Source organism: Cetorhinus maximus, chromosome 6, assembly GCF_964194155.1.
Source record: "Cetorhinus maximus chromosome 6, sCetMax3.hap1.1, whole genome shotgun sequence".
NCBI lineage: Eukaryota > Metazoa > Chordata > Chondrichthyes > Lamniformes > Cetorhinidae > Cetorhinus > Cetorhinus maximus.
The window spans coordinates 25,385,260-25,406,552 of record NC_135884.1 but is presented as its reverse complement, the minus strand read 5'-3'; the positions used below and the strand labels follow the sequence as shown (position 1 = coordinate 25,406,552).

General features: G+C 43.2%; 1 protein-coding gene across 2 annotated transcripts in view; it reads left to right on the top strand.

Annotated features, from left to right (window-relative positions):
• The window catches only part of efcc1 (EF-hand and coiled-coil domain containing 1), a 79,178-nt gene extending 58,262 nt beyond the window's left edge, over positions 1 to 20,916 (top strand). The window contains exons 2-7 of one of the 2 annotated variants that reach the window (XM_078543446.1): positions 1,161 to 1,306; positions 4,300 to 4,435; positions 6,832 to 6,997; positions 7,905 to 8,063; positions 8,339 to 8,408; positions 18,967 to 20,916. In XM_078543446.1, the coding sequence (XP_078399572.1) occupies positions 1,161 to 1,306; positions 4,300 to 4,435; positions 6,832 to 6,997; positions 7,905 to 8,063; positions 8,339 to 8,408; positions 18,967 to 19,100 (811 nt within the window). In that variant the 3' untranslated portion in view covers positions 19,101 to 20,916. The remainder of the gene's footprint in view (positions 1 to 1,160; positions 1,307 to 4,299; positions 4,436 to 6,831; positions 6,998 to 7,904; positions 8,064 to 8,338; positions 8,409 to 18,966) is intronic. The other variant, XM_078543447.1, reaches the window with a different exon arrangement.
• The last annotated feature ends 377 nt before the right edge of the window (positions 20,917 to 21,293 follow it).

The window sequence follows — 21,293 nt, the reverse complement described above, 5'->3', positions numbered from 1 at the left end:
CACTTACACTACCTGTTTTGGAATCCGGGGGTGAATTTTACAGGGGGGCGTATTGCTTGTTCCCCCTTCCCCACCATTCCAAAAGTCAGTTGACCGCCTTAAAAAAAGACTGCCCACTGCCCCCTATGCGCACATGGGAATCCCCCCAAAAGATGTAGCCACCCCACCTTTTTTCCCCCTTTTTTACCTCAGATGGTGAAAAGCAGACTCCCCCCTTTCGCCCACCTGCCCATGTCAATCGCACTATGACATGAGCAGCATAATATTCGGGTCAGCTGGTCTGTTAACAAGCTCAATTGCCCATTAATGATTTTATTAAAACGACGGTTGGGTTGTTGATTTTGGCACCTGCCCACCTAACGCATTATGGGAAAATGGCGTGTTGACATCAGGTTCGCAATCGGACATCATCACGGTGGATTTTATACATGCAACGGGATGACAGCAATCCCGATTTGCAAACATAAAATCCCGGCCAGGTCACAAAGGTGAAAGGATTAATAACCCAGTATCCTCATAACAGCTCTTATATTTATTTGATGTTATATATTATACAATAAGGTTAACTGCATTGATGTAAATAATTAAGATCCCAAGACATTGTATACTATGGACCTCCTATACAACTTCAACAGCTGCCTAAGTTGATACAGTAGCAGTTAGTTTGTCTATTTATATGATGCATTTCTTGGTAAGAGTTGCCTTGTGTACCATGGTGTGAAAATGGTTGACTTTTCATGTAATGCAGTATAAGTTTCAACAAGCAACATCTCATCAATAAATGCTGATGCTCAACAATTTATTTTTTTCACTTCCAATTTTGGGAGGAATCACCAAGCAATGCTAGCAAGTAACCTTTTCAACAGGAGCTAAAGTCTATGAAAATCTCAAAAAGGCAGTTTAATCATTTATAAGGCTGCATCATGCTTCACGGCAAATAAAAATGACAATAATGTGAATTAAGCAATGTTTTTGATTCAATATTGTTTGCCAATTCTTCTTTAACATGTTTAGAATATAGGTTACTGGTTTTAGATGTTTAGGTGAATGCGAGTATTTTAAAAGCTATAAAATAGATAAGGTCAGAAAAGCTCAAAAATATGATCAAAGTAATCCCTAAAGAGTTTGCTTCTTTTTCTGTTACATCTCTTTTTTTGCAGGTCAGAGGTTAGGAAGTTTCAATTCCCACAGCCAAGCACTCAAGAACGGAGGCCCCCGCTTGCATTGTATGAGTGGAAGGGTGGCTTACCTGCACACCAGGAACGTAGATCCCCAACAGGAGATACAGAAACATCAACTTACAATAGTAAGGACATTTGGAGAATGTGATATTTAAATCGGAAACTCTAACATGCATTTATTATATGGCTTCACTTTCGATTTGTTCCTCCAATCTGTTTTTTCATATTTATTTATCTAATTTATCTTATTTAATTTTAATATTTCAGTTTTATTTTAGTTCCTTTACTTGCTGTTCTTTGTGATCAATTAAAATAATGTTCCTCATTCACACATTTGGATGGAGAAGACGTTCATCCTACTAGGCTGAGCCAGAATTAAACCCAGGCCTGAGAGATGAAATATTATTATCTAACTTATTGCAGCGCCTGAAAAGTGGGTACAGGCAGGTTAACCAATAAACTGTTGGGCAAATTTCAAGTCTTATTTGATGCTTTAGAAGTTACATTATCCAAGTTGTTTTTTTGTTTCAATATTGTTCCAAGCACCTAATTCCAGGGGGTTGGTTTATCTCCCTTTGTTCTATTGTGGGCGTTGTATAATGTTGTATGTGCCTGCTTGCCACTATAATGTAAAGGTGCTCGGCAGAGAAAAGCTTAATGTGGGACTGGAGAATAGCAGCACCCACGGCATGATGTGTAGAGTCACATGGTAATAGACTGTGAGAACAATCTAGAAAGAACACTCTGGAAGCAGCCTACCAACATGGAACAGCACCATGCATGACAGTAACCTGGGATCTGTAAATAGTTCAAGATTAACAATAAATGGCTCATGTTTAAACATACAAGTCTCAAGATTTCATCGTTGAGCCACCACAGCTGGCACCATAATACAACATGGTGATCAGCGGTGAAAATACAACATGGTGTTCAGCGGCGATATCACAACGTGCGTATTCTCAAATTAGGATGCTAGTCTGCATTTATACTTTGAGCAGACACCCTGAATGGCAATGGTATAATGATACTGCCTGCCGTTTGCCACACCATGATTGATAGGCCCACCCTCTGCCACTCTCATTTCAATGCAAGAAAAGGTCATCAGTCCAATATGTTAGGAGCTAAACATGTACTCAGTAGAACAGTCTACAGTATAGTCTTATTTGTGTTGCCTGTCCATTTACTCTCTGCATTTATGCACCCAACTCTAACCTATAGAATCTGTAACCACAGTTACCATGACTAGAGTATCACACCACAGAGTTACAATCCAACTGATTCGACAGGCTATTGGCAGGTTGTTGTTATTTTTGCTGTTGTTGTGCTGTTGTTTTCATCGTTAAAACCTTCTTTAACATAATGCCATACCATACCTGGCACATAACAACTTGAGTACCACCTTGTGAACTATTTCCTGTGTATGCACACTCTGTACTGTCAGTATCTTGCATTCACAAAATAGACAGGAGCACCTGACTTACGGGTCAGACTCCAGCCAAAAAGCAATGAGCTTAAGTTGGGGGTTTATCCCCACTGGTTTGATGAACACTGGAGAGATTGCAAACCTCAACCCATGATGAGGAAGAGAAAAAATGAAACTTTTGGACAAATTAAAGCTTTGCTTGAATTTTAAATAGGCACCTCCTCTGTGATGACAGAAGAATGGGCAATAGAGATAAAAATCATCCCAATCTTGGTCTCAAAATGAAACAGTCTTGAAAATTAAAACCCAGTGAACAGCAAAGGGACCTGTACAGGAATGGTACAATGGGAAATATTCTTTTTTTAAGGAGAGAGAAAACGTTTCAGGTTACAGTTGGGCTGGACTTTTCCTCACACTTTCAGGGAGAGAATGCATCTAATCAATTAAATGTACAGATAAAGAAATAGCCAGCGCTCACCTCAGCGTTCTAATCTAATTATTATTTTGTATAGTTAAGATACCAAGGGGAAAATAATTCATAGCAAATGCAAAGGTTTGAGGTCAACATTAATTCTTGGGAAAAGTTGAGAGGAGTAAGGACCTCAGGATTGTTTGAAATTAACAATTGGGCAAATGTTCAAGAAAAGGATCAGCTAAGCTTAATTTCTTACTGTGCTGAGCTTAAGGTTCACTGGATACTAGGATAGGTTGTTTTTATTGATTGGAGTACAAGCAAGGATGCTACCTGCTGCCTGGCTTTTTAAAAAAAAAGGTGTTACTATGTCATTCTATTCAGAGGCAATGATGCAATAGAGGCCGGAAGATTTTAGCTGTGAGCGCTATCATGATAGACTTTAAGGTTTAGAACAATTCAATTTTTATTTTTATTTATGTTAATCTGGCCAATACCCCATGAAAATAACATGGCAGAAATGCATTTGTACCTGATTAGTGATTAACAATCCTGATTTATGTATCAATTCTAGAGTTTTATGGTGCAGGGAGTACAGGACTACAACCATAACTTTAAGATGGTTATCCATTGAAAATCATTTCACAATATGTTGCTTTTTTTTAAATTAAACTCCAAAGGCCCATGTAAGTTATGATTAATGTGCAGTTTTGCTAACAATTGAAATATGCAGGACTAGATCCTAATACATTGAGTTAAGAGACTGTACAATGTGCATTGTTTCATCATATAAAATATGTTACAGCAACAGTACATAAAACTGTGGTGAATAATTATTGAGTCATGACTTTTGCCTTTTTCCTGGTAACTATCATGGTCAGATTACAAGGAATACTTATTCACTCATGTATCGTAAATAAGTTTAGAAATTTGACAAGTGAGATAGTGAACATTTTTCAAATTATTCTGATGTGTTTAACACGTGAGCAAAGTCTGATTAGTTTATGCTGGTAATGCATCCATAGTGAACTAAGGACTTGTAGCTCACAAATTACTAAACAAATTAATGACATTTAAAAGTATGTTTTGGGAAAATTCTGTTTGCCCCTTGTTAGAAAACTCCTTATCAATAGTTTATATTCTTGCTTGTAATTAATTGTGGAAGAAAAGTGCAAGAGCATTACCAGAAAAATGAATAGCACAATCACTACCTGGCACCTAAATGTCACTGCAATTCGAAAAGATTAAACAACATAAATTTTTTGCTTCTCTGCTTCAACTAGTTGAAGAACAGCTGTTCCGTTCAGTAGAAGGACAGGCTGCCTCAGATGAAGAGGATGAAAAGTGGACTGAAGATCAGAAGAGTCAGGTGAAGGAAGTGAAGAAACTTCTGACCAGTCTTTGTTGCTGTGGGAATGGGTGAGCAGTCCTTTCAAGCAATTCAGCTTTGAGTAACTTAGGTTAGCATTAGGTATCACATTGCCAACCAGTTTTTAAAATTGAACTAGAGAGTCTAATCTTTCAGCATCTGAGTAATTGGCTACCTCTTACCTCCAATATCATAGATTAGGCAATTCCAAATATCCCTAATTCTCTCAAATGGATTACAAGTTAGGGTACACATACCAGCACAATATAGCTTGGGTTTCTGAAACAGTTTTTTAAGATAAGGATAGTTTTATTGTTTGATGTAATATAAACAAAGTAGTAAACAAAATTCTGCTCTGAAGAAGACTCATACGGACTCGAAACATTAACTCTGTCTTTCTCTCCACAGATGCTGTCAGACCTGCTGAGTTTTCCAGCATTTTTTGTCTGAGTAATGCAAGATCGATACTATGTGACCCCAATAACACAAGGAGATTGAATAGGATATTTTTCACAATTTGTCAGGATGAACATTATGGGCTGGATTTTCACAGAGTTAGGGACATTCCGCTGACCTTTAAAAATGGCAGGCAGGATCCAATTCAAGGATTCCTGGTGCTCCCAATTTTCATCAGCACAGTATAAGGGTGCAGGCTGGTCCAGGTCATGAGCCCACACCTTACACTCCCAACCTGACTGGCTCCATTGCAGGAATAGGCATTTCTTAGTCCTCAATCATTTTTGTGGAGCCAGGCCAGCCTTTCAAGAACTCGTGGTTCACGGCCCCTGAGACGTGGCATGAACCATTATCTAGATGAGCGGGAATGTTTTGAAAGCTAAGTTCAAAAGGTCTTGCCCATGCCAACCTATGCCCCTCCACCCACCCTCCATGGCCCCTCACCCTCAGCAGAGAACACATACTGAGGCTTGGTTGAGAGCCCAGATGTCCATTCGTTTGTTGAATCAGCTGCACCCAAGGTAAAACGTTACTTGATTGACAGCTCTTTCTTTAGGATATATTTTGCCAATTGCACAATGTTTAGTTACACAAGATAAAGAGGTTTCAAGTTCTTGTAGTCTCTGCTACTGACATTTTAAAAGTCTGGATGATTGACACATTCATAGAGCTGTAGTAAAAGAAGATTTCTTTAAGAAAGTTATGAATGACTTTTTTTAAAGGTTTTTCATACTTGTCATTATTACTGTAGGATTCACTGGTTCTGTACAGGGTGTATACTGGGTGAATGGGCATGTAAGTGCCATAGGTTGGCAAAGAGGGTATGAGGGGCCATTGAGGGTGGAGGTGCGTGAGTTGGCATGGAAAGTATGAGGGGCCATTGGGGGCGGGTGTAGGGCCGTGTGTTTGCATGGATGGGGCGTGGGCTAGAAGGTTTTTTTTTGTTTTACTCTTTTTGTTACAACTGGGATGAAATCCCAGGGCACCAAGGCAGACCTTTTAACCAGCCCACCTCAGCAGCCCCTGGGATTGCATCCAAACTGTTTCTGGGGGTGGTGGACCTACCACAAATTAACAATTTCGATAGGTACCATTGTGGGATTTGAACTTGCAATCATTTGGCTTTAGGACAAGAAATAGTACCTGTTGTTAGTTAGGCTTGCCTGTGCCCAATTATTTGTGATGATATTTTGTTCTTTAAATTGCTGAAAGTATGAATTGATGGTGTTATGGTGAGTGGGGGGGAAAGTGGGCATCTTGGACCTGAGTAAACAGGGCAAACAACTGCATATATCCTTAACCAAGCAGATTGAGAGATTGAGGAATAAACAACACAAGGACTGAGAAGGAAGTGCTTATTAAAATGTGTGAAATCAGCCACAGAAAGAGAAATGAAGAGAGGGAAAGAAAGATTGGGTTGAGATAAAGAGCAAAAAGGAATCAGAAAGGAAAAGGTTTCTTTAAATTATTTAAAGTTTTACATATTTTAAACCTCAAATAACATTTAAAATCTGAAGGAATGAAATTCCACATCCAAAAGTTTATTTTCAATGCCAGAGAGGTTGTTAGCAATGGTCAATACTTGTGTCATTAAAAAGGTACTTAAACTGAAATGGACAGAATTAAAATTTTTAAGACGCTTTAGTTTGCATCTACCACAAACTTCAGCAACCTCATGCCATTCAATGCATTTCAATGGTTAGTCAGGCAGGAAGCTGCCATTCTTTTGAAACTAATAGTGGAGCAGCGCACCTCGAAGAGCAATTTTTGGATTCCCGCATTTAACTGTGCATCTGTCTCCACCTGCAGTTGCCATAGCGTTTACATATAAATAACAGCTAACGCCATTGGCCTCAGCATTATCTTGACCATAAATTATGACCCATTATATAATTTCACTTTTAAATTAACAGTTTTTTTTTTCATGTGTGCTCATGCACAGCACTTTGTGCCTCATTTCTGCCCCTTGTCATGCGTTATATTTTCACAGCTGTGATGATAAGACTATTAGAAAGCTGCTGTCAGAATTCGGGAACATAAGGAGTGATGAGAGCAACAGTGCGATTCTGGAACTGGTTGAGAAAGTGGCAAAATTAAAGGAGCAACTGGAGTTAAAGGAATATAAAACCCAGCAAATGGAAACAAACATGCATCAGGTAAAAGTCTGAACAACATGATGCATTTCTTTCATGTCCATGTCCACTAAAAGTACATCAATTAGTTGCTTGGTGATACAGAACTTGAGTATTGCTGAAAAAAAGAGACATGTCGAAGCTTTTCATCTTGCACTCATCAGGACACTCGCAAGAATGACGAGAAGTTTAGATAGGTCTCTGTTTTCAAAAGTACATTAATGAGAAAAAATTAAAGGGTTGCTGTCTTCATTAAAAAGCCTTTGGCAAACTTTTTAGTGTCTGTACCAACACATATCGCAATGATGTAAATCATGTCAAATGCATCATTTTCGTGTTATGAGGGACACCCACACTTGCCATTGTCACCAATATTTTCAGGCCCCCTGTCTCCATTCCCACCTTTCAGTGAGCACCAAAAATTCAGCCCCAGGTCTCCCACCCCTATTCTGCCAAGCCCTGGGATTTCTAGTCCAATGCTGCCAAACTCTAGCACCATTTCCCACTGCTAGAAAAGCACCAGCCAATCTCCAAGTGCAGCTGAACCCCATTCCCCTGTTCAACAAAAGGCTCTGATTAGTGCATTTTGTAGAAGATTTTATCGTGCATTCTTTCCTCTAAACATGCTAAAGAATAAAAATTGAATATATATAAATTATACATCACACTCATTTACTGTTTCATTGAATAGCAAATGAATTCTAAACTCAATCCCTAAAGCACAAGGTAAAAATTCCATAATACCAGCAATAAGAATGGAAATTGGAACTTCTTTGATTCAATCCAGTAATTGTTGTCCCTAAAAGCATTAAATACCCTTAGGTTATAAAGCAGTGAATCTCTGACTCACTAGGAGGAAGGCCTTGGGAGATCTACTGTGCAATTTTCAAAAGTTTAGCAATGCCAGTATTTTCCCATTTGCACTTTACAGCTGAAAGGGTCCTTACTGTGTGAACTCCAGCAAAAAGTGGATGAGACTGAACTGCTTCAGATGGAGCTGCAGATGTTAGAGACAGAGAGAGTACGACTGTCACTAATTGAAGAAAAACTGATGGATGTATTACAGCTCCTGCAGCAACTACGTGACCTTGTAAGTGAATGGTGCTCTGACAGCTCTCCGTAATTTAATGCAATGGACTCTCATGATAAGGGAAAGCTCATTTCCAACTGCACATTAGCAGTGATTGATGGTTTTTAATATTTGCTAAACTTCAGACAAGAGATAGGAGTTTCAGCCTATGTAGAAATAAATGTACTAGAAGGTCATTAAGAGTGACTTGCACAGCATTTGAGAGCTTAAATGTAAAAGTAAATGCATTTTCATTTTACAATGTAATCAATAAGAGATTTGCTTATTTTATCTAGAATGTGTCTAGGAGATCACTAGGAAAAATCTTGCTCAGCACTTTGGAGTCCTGCAATAACCCACAGCATGGTGAGTAAGCAAATTTATTTCTAGTTCCAACTGATTGGTACATTCATGCAGCAAGTACATAAAGTACAGTTGATTTATTGAACAATATGGCCTGAATTTTTGCAATGTCAGAGAGCCTATCCATTGTTGCGAAAATAGCGGAAGAGGCCAAAATATGCAAATCCCATCCCTGAACACAGCACCTACCATTTTCACAGGGGCGAGAATGGGACTGGGTCGGGATTTGCGTATGTGGGTTTCGCAGAGGTAGCTGCCCATATAAAACAACAGCTGCCTCAAGTCATATCTGATTTTCGTTAGCCAGGAGTGGGAAACACCATGTGTGCACATTAGACCTGGCAGGAGCAGGTCTAAATTTTGCAGGGCCCTTTGTAGAGGTAAGGTGCCCCTTTGGATGTGGTCCCAGGATACCTTTGGGGGAGGTTAGGTGTCTTTTGGGAGAGGTAAGTTGCCCATTGGGAGAGACGGGGTGTCCTTTGGGAGAGGTAAGGTGCCCTTTGGGATTGTTAGAATTGGGTATGAATATGTGTACAAGTGCATAAACTAAATAGAAATGTCAAAAGAACTGTTCAAAGGAACTGCCAAAACTGTCAGAAGTGTCAAAAGTAACTGTCAAGCTGTCTAGGCATTTAAAACTCTTGCCCTTTAAGTTTTTGAAAAAACTGTGTGGATTGTTAAACTAATTGCTTGCTATTTCACTCTGCCTGTTAACATAAGCCTGAGGGTGATCATTACTGGATTTGTGCTGGACGACTAATTGCACAACCTTCCATTATCACAGTGGGGTGCCTTCCATTTCACAGCTTAACTGACAGCTTTAAGTGTTTATAGACCCTTTAAAGAGGGACTATGAATTCCAAAGCTTGTTTTTATGAGGGATTAAGCACTTGAATGAGATGTTTGCTCGGATAAGGGATTATGTAGTTGAAAAAATGAAAATGCAGTAAATGGGTTTTTATGAATGAGAGTGTCTGCAATAGACACTTAGAACATTATTTAATCTCAGCATGGCTCCTGAGGTCGCCAATGGTAGATACTGGGTGAGTTGGCATGGTAGGCATAAGGTGGTGGGTAGGGGGAGCATGTGTTGGCATGAGATGGCACCAAGTTGGCATAGGGGCTGTAAAGGGCCATGGGGAGGGTGGAGGGGCATAGATTGGCATGGAGGGTAGGAGGGGCTCACAGCATTTGGTAGAGCATAGTTTGGCATGGAGGGTACGGGGGCAATGGGGGTGGGTAGAGTGCATGATGTGACTTGGATGGGGTATGGGGAGTGTGGGAGGGTGAGGACTGGAGGGCTGTTTTTATTTTAGTGTCTTCTTAAAGGAGTCTTTGACAAAGTGCCAGTGCACCAGGGCAGGCTTTCTGCCCAGCCGCCTCTGCACCCAGCACCCTCCACACTCATTCTGGGGTCACCAAAGAGCCCCACCAGCCCGGGAGGAGAATCCCAACTTCCAGGGCACTTTCTCCCAGGTTGGGCTAGTGGAGCCAGGAAACGTCCCCCCGACCCTGGAGAGAAAATTTAGACCTATGACTTAAAGAGCAAATAAAGTCACTATACGGGTGGAAATTTTACTGACCTGTCTGGTGGGGAATGGGTCAGTCAGAAAGTCAAGGGGAACCCATCATTTGGGATTCCCGAAGACGCTTTGGAGTTTTATCATGTAAATGATGTCCGTCCCCTGCCCAGAGGCCCAGCATGATTGACAGTTGGGCCTTCAGTTAGGTGGGGAGCTGGTCAGTGATAGCTACAGCAGCAGATAAGTCCACGCTGGTAATGCAAGTTTGACTGGCCGGTCAACTGGAAAGGGGAGGGCTATCGACCAGAGTGGGGTTGACCAGAGGTGGGAACAGTCCAAAAGCAGGGGGTTCGAGTGGAAGGAAGTAGTGATCAGAGGGAGGGGGCAACCAGACGTTGGGGGGGGGCTGGGCAGGAGGCAATTGAGGGAGTTGGAAATCCCAGGGCTGGGAGAGGAGTCAAGTCCCATGTGGAGGATGGTCGGAGGCCTTGTTGTATGGGATATCTGCGGCCTCGGGGGGCATGGGAATCGGAGCCTGGTGGTGGTGGGGGTTGAGCAGGGCCCAGTGGCAGTGGGATGGGGGGGACTAATCAGGGCCTACTGGTGATTGGAGGTTCACTGCCTGGTAGGGGAGTGGGCATCCATGATTGCAGAGGCTTTGCAGGCTGGCACCTAGATCCGGGGTGAGTGTGAAGGCACTTACTAAGCTAGTAATCTCAAAGTGGGAACTAATAATCAGCAGTTCAATTCCCACCATTCAGCTTAGGAAATTAAATTCAGTTAATTAAATAAATCAAGAATAAAAAGCTAATATCAGTATTGGTATCCACATGACTAATAGATCGTTGCAAAAATCCCTTTGGTTTACTACAAGAAATCTGTTGCCCTTACCAGATCTGGCCTATAGGTGACTTGAGACCCACAACAATGTTGTTAACTCTTAACTATCTACTGAAATGGCTTAGAAAATGGCTTACAGCAGCGGTACAACAAAGTGGGACCCAACACCTTCTCAAGGGCAATTGGGAATGGACAATAAATGCAGATCTTGCCAGTGATGTTCACATTCCATGAATGAATTGGGAAAAAAAGCATGGGAAATTTACTAGTAATGCAGAAAAATGTCCAACACTGCCATAGTAAAAACAATGCAGATAAATATATTTTCATTTTAGTTTTCATTTAAATACTTGTTGACCAATTTGGTAATGCCAATCCTTTACCTCCTGCTTTAAATTCTGATCTTTATTATTTGACGCATACTTTGAAAGAATATTATCCAACAAAGTGGAATGATATAGTCCAATGTGCATAAAAGACCATTTTCAAGAAATACATAGGGGGTGCAGCAGAGATTTACTAGAATCTTAGCAGGGATAAGGCTTTTCCATTAAGCAGAGTGACTGGAGAAGCTGGGGTTGTTTGTCGTAGAGCAAAGAAGGTTACAAGGAGATTTGATAGAGATATTAAAATCATGAAGGGTTTAGAAAGAGTAAATAGTGAAAAATTATTTCCAGTGATAGAAAGGTCAGTAATCAGAGGGCACAAATTTAAGTTGATTGGCGAAAGAACCAGAGGTGACACGAGGAAACACTTTTTGACACAGTGGGCAGAGTCTTCTGATCCTGCCAGAAGCAGGAAACTTGCCAGGCAGGGGATCGTAATTTGGCAGGGGGCCAAAAAATCAGTTTTCTGACGGCGGGACAAACTTTAGCAGTTATTTTCTCAGGACTTTAAAGGCGGATCGAGGGGAAGCCTTTTTGCATGCATTAGCATGTCATGAATGCTCATTAAAAGGCCAGATCACTGGAATTCAGTTCCCCCTTCAAATTAAGCATCCTGCCAGTGAGAAATTAGAACATTCACCTTTACGACTGCACGTAAGTGGCATGCACCTGCTGAGGTGAACTTCTTCCATGATTAAAGGTGAGCCGCTGCTGCATAGTCCTGTTTGGGGAGTGCCTGTAAATGCCAGCCTTCGCTTGAGACTGGGTGATGGCAGTGCAAGTTGCGTGGAGGGTGACCCAAGGAAGGGAGGAAGGGTTAGCACAAGGCTTTAACTAGGGGTCACCCCAAAAGGCGGCAGTCCTTCCCAACGCTGCTAAAATGCCAGCGGGGGTAGGAAACTGTCGATAATACGCCACTTAATTGGCTACCTGGTGGGCGTCATGGCACTGAGGTTCCCGCCACTGGTAATATCCTGTGGCAGCAGGAAGATGTCGGGCTTTGCTGTTCACACCATTTTACAGGGCATCCCACCTCCTAGCCCGTCTCCAAAGGGCTGGAAAAATCCAGCCCAGAGAGCTTTTGTGCTCTGGCATGCACTGGCTGAAGGGGTGATGGAAGTAGATTCAATAGAAGCTTTCAAAAGAGTTTTGAATAAGTACTTGAAGGGGAAAAAAAATTACATAGTTATAGAGAAAGAGCAGGGAAGTGGATAGCTCTGCCAAAGAGCCAGGCTGATAGGCTGAATGGCCTCCTTCTGTGCTGTATCATTCCATGGTTCTATGGTGTAGTTAATATGCCAGTATAATATTAAAGGGGAGTACTTTTCTGCAGCACATCAATGGAAGATTAATGGATGTTATGTCTTGCATTCCAGGATTACTTCAAGGATATAAACAGCCTTAGAACTATCCAGCCAGACAGGATGTTATGTAATCGCATTTTTTAAAAAGTATTCAGGTTAACGTAAAACAGATTTTGCTGATATTGTTATCCATGGTTTTGGCTAGTAGGTTAACAGCATTTCGATTCTTTGTCTCCATTTCTGGTTCATCCAGTTCATTTGAAAAGCAATGAAGTATTAAAATCAACCGTGGTACATTATTATCTTCTTTAAAATTCCTCTCTAATCCCTCTCACTGCCATTTTTCTACTTTTGGCACTGTACTTGCCCCATCTGCACCCTATTTAGGCTCTGCAACCCTTGCATCATCCCCAATCCTTGAGACGAAGTCTGTTTCTTAGCTTCTGCCAATATTGCTCTTGAAACTGAAGGCAGAATCGTGCCAGATTTGCACTATGTGGTAGCGGGCGGGGAAAAAACGCATTTTACCCACCAGCCGTAGTGGCAAGTTTTTGTGCTGTATTGTCCCTTTCTTGGCACGTCACGCCTCATTAATAATGCATTCACAGGGAACACTCTGGATCACTAGTAGGCGGGCTCAGATTTGCTCCCCGCGCTGTGACCTCAGTACTTCCTTGCTCCGGGCGCCATATTAAAAGCGCACCAGAGTGCATGCCTACTTCATGTCTACAGACCAGGACTGCACCTGGTGACAGATGAACCCGAAAGCAAAGAAGATGGCAACCCCCAAATTTAGTAATGACTCTCTGTGGCGCATGCTGGACGCAGTAAAGGGCTGCCGCAACGTCCCCTACCCCCGCTCTGGCCGCAGGAGGTCCACCAGAGTCACCAATCCAGCTTGGGAGGCGGTGGCAGTGGCAGTCACTGCCAATGGAGCACAGAGGAGGTCAGCCACTCAGTGCAGGAAGAGGGTGGATGCTCTCATCCGCTCCACCAGGGTAAGTCAACCAGCTCATCACTCTCAACTCACACACTCACAAACCCATCACACATCCACAGAGACCTCACACCTCAAGAGACAATACTACTAACTCTCACAAGTACCTTCACATCTCCATCAGGCTCATACCCTCTCGAGCTCGCATCCTCATCCTGTCCGTGGCTCCACTTACCACACAAACATTCTACGCAGTGCCATGTGTCCTGCTCACACTCTCACCAACTGTTTTCACGCAAGGGAAGCTGACTCACATCAGCAGGGAGAGGTCCCAAACTGGGGGTGAAGTAGCCCACATTATGCCCCTCACTCACTTTGAGGAAGGTGCCACCGCGCTGACTGGTGAGGATGTGGACGGTGCCAGCGTCGACAGTGAGGTCGGCAGTGAACACCCACGTGAGGATCCTACACTACATAATCCCTCTCTCAACACAAATGTGCATGCTCTCTCTCCTGCTTTTGACTCTGCTGCCAGGCTCTAATTACTCCCACAACTCTTTCTCTGGTACATCGATGATTACTTCGGTGCTGCTTCATGCTCTCGTTGGGACCTGGAAAAATTTATTAATTTTGCTTCCAATCTCAACCCCTCCCATCATTTTCATATGGTCCACCTCTCCTTGACCTCTCTGTCTCAATTTCTGGTGATAGACTGTCCACCAATATCCATTACAAGCCTACCAACTCCCACAGCTACCTCGACTACAGCTCCTCACACCCCGCTTCCTGTAAGGACTCCATCCCGTTCTCTCAGTTCCTTCGCCTCCGTCGCATCTGTTCTGATGATGCTACCTTCAAAAACAGTTCCTCTGACATGTCCTCCTTCTTCCTTAACCGAGGTTTTCCACCCACGGTCATTGACAGGGCCCTCAACTGTGTCCAGCCCATCTCCCGCTCATCCGCCCTCACGCCTTCTCCTCCCTCCCAGAAACATGATAGGGTCCCCCTTGTCCTCACTTAGCACCCCACCATCCTTCGCATTCAAAGGATCATCCTCTGCCATTTCCGCCAACTCCAGCATGATGCCACCACCAAACACATCTTCCCTTCACTCCCCCTGGCGGCATTCCATAGGGATCGTTCCCTCCGGGACACCCTGGTCCACTCCTCCATCACCCCCTACTCCTCAACCCCCACCTATGGCACCTCCCCATGCCCACACAGAAGATGCAACACCTGCCCCTTCACTTCCTCTCTCCTCACCATCCAAGGGCCCAAACACTCCTTTCAAGTGAAGCAGCATTTCACTTGCATTTCCCCTAACTTAGTCTACTGCATTCGTTGCTCTCAATGTGGTCTCCTCTACCTTGGAGAGACCAAACACAAACTGGGCGACCGCTTTGCAGAACACCTGCGGTCTGTCCGCAAGAAAGACCCAAGCCTCCCTGTTGCTTGCCATTTTAACACTCCACCCTGTTCTCTTGCCCACATGTCTGTCCTTGGCTTGCTGCATTGTTCCAGTGAAGCCCAACGCAAACTGGAGGAACAGCACCTCATCTTCCGACTAGGCACTTTACAGCCTTCCGGACTGAATTCAACAACTTTAGATCTTGAACTCCCTCCTCCATCCCCACCCCCTTTCCGTTTCTTCCCCTTCCCTTTTGTTTTTTCCAATAATTTATATAGATTTTTCTTTTCCCACCTATTTCCATTATTTTTGAATCTATACCTGTAATGCCCTGTCAGTCTTTCCACCCCACCCCCACTAGAGCTGTACCTTGAGTGTCCTGCCATCCATTCTTAATTAGCACATTCTTTTAGATAATATCACCACCTTTAACACCTCTTTGTTCCTTTGTCTGTGACATCTTTTGATTATCTGCTCCTATCACTGCTTGCTTGTCCCTACTACCACCCCCACCCCCCCCAACTTCTCTCTCTCTCTCTCTCTCCCCACCCCGCCCCCCCCCCCCACCCCCACCTTAAACCAGCTTACATTTCACCCCTCTCCTAATTTTACTCAGTTCTGTTGAAGGGTCATGAGGACTCGAAACGTCAACTCTTTTCTTCTCCGCCAATGCTGCCAGACTTGCTGAGTTTTTCCAGGTAATTGAGTTTTTGTTTTGGATTTCCATCATCCGCAGTAGTTTTTTGTTTTTAACTAATTACCTTTACTTTGGTTCACAGGGAGCTCTGCAAGCAACCGACAACCTCAGCCAGTCAGTCCCTCAGCTTCATTCAGGTCTTCACCTCCAGCCAAGAGGACACCTCCTCCATTGAAGAACTGGAAATAAGCAGCCTGGAAGACCCGTCACAGCGCTTACCCACACCCTCTCTAGCGCAGAGACACACACCTCGGTGGGACCTAGATCTAGAGCAGGTTCAGGATCGCAATCTGGTGGACACCACACAGACACGTGTCCAGAGCAGGAGGACGCAGGTTCAGCCAAGCTCCCCTGAACCCGGGGGACTGCTGGGGAAGAGACATCTGTGAGGCCTGAGTCAGATGACGAGCCTCTGGATTTGGCCTTCCAACTCATCGTGGAGAATCAGCAGAACGCGGGAAAATATCACACACAGCTGTTGGAAGCCCTCAACAGAGGCACACGAATCAGAGGAGTGCATCCGCCTGCTCGCTGACAAGGTGGTGCCCACATGTGCGCACATGGAGGTCTCCATGGGAAAGATGGCGGATGCCATGGAAACCCTGGTCCAGCAAAACGTGGAGATGCATGCAGACCTGCACTCCATCGTGGTGGCCATGAGTGAGTTCCTACAGAGGCAACGCAAGAGGTAAACACGGCGCCTCGACATCCCTCCAATTGCTCCTTCGCCTCATGGAGTCAGGCCGGGGTCCTCAGGCATCTGAAGGGAGGAGGATTGGCAGCTGGACACCCCTGGGTCATCCACTTAGGAATCTCAGAGGCTGTCCGCTCCCTCCGAGTCCCCTTTGCCTGTGACAACCTCGTCCTCTGTCACCGCAGAGGGAGCAGTTGGTCCACAGGAGGACAGCCAAAGCAAGCCAAGGCTCTCAAGGCCTCCGCTCTCCAGAGGATGGGCGCCAAAGTCATCAGAGGCAACAAGGCCAACCATTGCACTGGCTGTCTCCATCCCTCCTGCAGATGTCAGGGCAGCTCCTAGAAGTGGTAGGCCTAGAAAAGTTAAGAAATCCTGATCACAACTGGTTGCACAGGTGGACACACTTTGTCACTTTATGCTGTGAAAGTAAATATCTTTTCAAATTATAACGTGTAATATTGTCTTTCAGTTTCATTGACGGGCTTCGCGAGACTTCCCACTGCATCCCCACACCCACCCCCCACCAGCAGTTCAGCTGCACGCAGACAGACGGCAAGGGAGAAGTGTGTGTGTGGCAGGGCCTTTCGGAGCCTCATGCAAGCACTCTCCCATGCAGGCAGAGCCTTCATTTTCAATGCTGTCTGCTGGGGTTCTCTTTCAGTTGTCCACCTGAGCTGACCTTCACCTCTGCCCACCCACTGAGTGCACTCCCGTGCCCATGCAACACGAGGCTCCGCTCACTTTCCAATGAATTATACTGTTAATTCCCCCATCCTTTCCCCTCCCCCAGTCGCCCATGTCCATACCCCCATCACCATCGACACCCCCCCACTGCCGGCATCACCTTCCACCTCCCCACCAACACCTACCAACCAAACCCTTGTCTTTCCAGGATGTCCAGGCGAACGCGCACATTCCGTACCTTCCTGAGAATCCCACCCCCATCCACATTGACCTACCCGACCTCCTCCTTCCCACCTCCAAGGCCTGTGTCTGCCTCCAAGTCCCCACCAACCACCCTTGCTGTCCAATCTACTGCCACCGATGCACCCTCACCCTCCCACACTACCGGCTCCCTCTGCCTCCTCTCATACTCACCATCCCCTCCTACCACGCCCACCCTCAGTTCACTCCCCAGCAGGCATTGATTGTCTCCACAGACCCTTGCATATTCACCTGGACATCCCCACTCCCATTACTCCCTCCTCCCCCTGTATACCTTCCCCCCTCTGAACTCTCTCCTCCCTCTGGAAAACATTCCCCATTCTGATAGACAGATGTAGTCTAATATTGACCTTCCCTAATACATCCAAGGCATCAGCATATTCTTGCAATGGAGTCAGCCTGACCTCAGAAGCTTGTATTTTTAAATCCACTGCAAAAACTGAGTTTATTAGCTAGACTAGTGTGTCTGCGCAGTACAGAAGGAATGCTACATTGTTGGAGGGAGCCACCTTTCAAATGAGATCTTAAACCGAAGTCCTATCTGGCCTGGTGGTTCTTTTTTTTCATTCATTTACAGGATGTGGGCATCGCTGGCTAGGTCAACATTTATTGCCCATCCCTAGTTGCCCTTGAGAAGGTGGTGGTGAGCTGCCTTCTTGAACAACTGCAGTCCATGTTGTGCAGGTACACCCACAGTGTTGTTAGGAAGGGAGTTCCAGGATTTTGACCCAGCAACAGTGATGGAATGGCAATGTATTTCAAGGTCAGGATGGTGAGTGGCTTGGAGGGGAACTTGCTGGTGGTGGTATTCCCATGTATCTGTTGCCCTTGTCCTTATAGATGGTAGCAGTCGTGGGTTTGGAAGGTGCTGCCTAAGGAGCCTTGGTGAGCACTAAAGATCCCGCAGCACTGTTTAATAATAAGCAAGAAATTTTCAATGTTCTGATCAACAAACAGATTATGACAAGAATAACTCACATTTATAGCATCTTTGATGTAGAAAAATATGCCAACTAATTCAAGGAATCAAAGGAAGCACATATTGAGAAAAATGATAAAACTTTCAGTCAAAGAAATGAGTTTCAAGAGGGTCTTGAAAGAGTAGAGGGAGGTGGAGAAAGGAGGAATTTAGGGAAGAAATTCCAGAGCAACTGAAAGAAATGATGGGACAAAGAGATGGGAGGCTGCACGAGAGGCCGGAGACTGAGAGTCGAGGAGAGGTGTAGAACTGGAGAAGCCAAAACTGTTAAGGAGCTTGGCCATGGAGATGGGTAGACAGAGGTTTACGGAGGATGGGGAGTGGGGGGAACAATGAATTCTGAGCACAGAGGGAAAGGGGACGAGATGTGAAGATTGACATCAATGATTAGTTGGTCATTTACATCAATGTTATTTATAGCATCTTGCTGTATATAAAATTCTTGTTGAATTTACCCACATAGTTACCCAGTACATTCAAAATAATTCATGTAATTGGATGCAGATGCATTATAATATATGTAAGGGCTGTTTTTAAAACAACTCCAGAGTTTTGATTTAGAATCTTAATTTTCCATAAAATTGACGGTCAGGCATCTTCCACACGGTGAAATTCTTTTTTGGTTCTGGTTGTGTCATCACATCTGACCACATCTTTCTCCACCTTGCCAAACATTTAGGTCAGTTAGGAAGAACTTTAATTGCCTTTATGAAGATATGTAAAGGGGTGATCTTCTCACCCTCCTCACGCAAAGGAAGTGAAACTCGTGGTGGGCAAATCCGAGAAATGGTGACAAGAATGGAAAACTGTTTTTAAAAAACATTTTAATAATTGGTTCTTTCTTACAGGTAAGGTTCACATCCTGGAGGTATTGAATGCCTTGTATCATGAACTTGCTGCCTGTGAGCTTCTATCTGGCAAGCCTTTGGAAAAGGCCCAGAGTCACCAGTCCCTGGTGAATCCACTGCTTATCTCATGCTGAGGATCTGCAAACTGGGTTTTCCTATTTGTTATCAAGCACTTCAAAGATTTTCTGTATAGCTACAGCTCCTGTATTCTGAGCAAGTTTGTAAAATGTCATATGGCACCTTACTTAACACAATGTTAAACCTGTCAGCTAAAATAATTCACTTTAGTAGACAGAGACTTAACTGTATAGTTTTAGTTCCTAATTGTTAATCTCTTATTTGATGAAGCAACAACTCGAGATTTATCCATAAAGCATGGTCAACAAATGCAGTTGGCTCAAAAGAAATAGTTGTGTCTTTCAATAATATTAGGTGAACCAGAGACTTACTAATATTAGGAGGCCCATAAAATATTGAAAAGGTTTTATAAGAAAACATACCATATTAGCTCAAACTGTATACTGTTTGAGAAGAAACATGAAATGAAATGCATATTTTATTCACAAACAGACACAACAAAGTTGTGCAAAATGTCAAATATTGACATTTAAAATCCTGCTCAGTACCCCAAAGTATACTAAATATTTACAGGATCAGGCCAAATGACATACATAAGTGCAGTAGAAGCATCTAAGGACCTATGGATAGAAAGCTACTTCATATTAATTGAATGAAATGCTGCAGCCATAATCCAGGTGCATGATGTCAGTAAAAACGGTGGAGGACATTTTTTTAAATATCAGTGTAAATGCTGATAGTCCATTTGATATTATTTCAACAATGTATATATGTATTTATTCCTATGCCATATTATACAAGGAAACATATCTGACAAATTTAAAGGATGGCATAGCTCTAATATAGTAGCATTTACACTTTACTCAGATGTTTGCAATTAGCTGAGACTAACATTTCCATTTTGTAAGTGGAATTAAGCAAACTCAGAGCCATGAAAGCAATTTTGATTCCAACAGATATTTCCATTGGTCCAGAGACATTAAAATTAATAGCAAACGTTTCAAATATGAGAGTAGTCAGTATTTTTTTGTCTCTTTTTAGGTTATTTGCTTTTTAAATTAATTGACATCACATCAGTAAGATGTGATTTTTGGAGGTGAAGTCATTAGCAAACCTGTACACTGCTCCTGACACTTTTCCGACTGGCTGGGAATTCATCAAACAAAAATGAAGGGAGCTTTGTGACTGACGGTGTGAATAACCCAGCATCAAGGCACAACCACAATTTCCGGCTCATAACACTGCAGTTAATGGGCAGGTTGCCCACACAGTATTATTTTGGCAACAAACAGTGGCTGTGACTGGCTCCAGAGTGACTGCTTGGTTCCATCTAAAGCGAAAGCTTGTGGGGTGCTTGGCTCTACATGTGGTTTAAATCCCCAAAATAAGCAGTGAATGATCTGTCAGATTGCTTAAGAAGACGCGCTCAGACATCCATAAACTGCCCCATTTACAAAGAGAATTAACTAACAATTAGTTGGCTTGTCCTGAACTTGGGCCAATGTGTCTCACTGTTTTCCTTCAGAAGTTTTGTCGAAGGCTGTATAATAAAAGATTGTACTAACAAAGAGGAAGTGCTCTGTCTGAAATAGGAGGTCTGCAATTGAAAGCATAGACAAGGCTTGGTAATGTTGACGTGGGTAGTTTGTACGTGCAAAGTGGCAGTTGCTTTGTGTGCATTACCAATCAAACCTCAAGATACATTTCAAAAATAAAGTCTGTTACATATTTTTATATCAGAGAGGGCAGAGGCTAATCTGTTGCCAACTGTTTAATCTGCCTTGCACTTTGAGAGTGAGGCAAGCATATAATGTCCTTATTTTATACATGTGTGACTTTTAAAAATAAAAGCAAAGCATTTTTTCTCTGTCACATTGGATTATTGTTGTAATGATTACTGACTATTGTGACAGGATGATAACCATATTTACCCTCCATAGGAAACATAGAATTGATAATAGCACATATGGTAGACATGTTAGATTTTACCAATGTCACTGTCACAAGAGCAGAATAAATGGGTTTATTTTGTATGGATTCAATTCAGATAATTTCATGAAAGATACTGCAGTCCGTCATTGTGATTGCCCTCAATAATTTGACTGTCAAAATCCAGCACACTGTCAATGGCATTACATTCAGCAACATTTTAGACATTAAAATAAATAGCAACTTTTCCATATGAGAGTAGTCAGTATTTTTTATCTCATTTTTGGGCTGTTTGCTTTTTATGTTTTTGTTTATTAAAT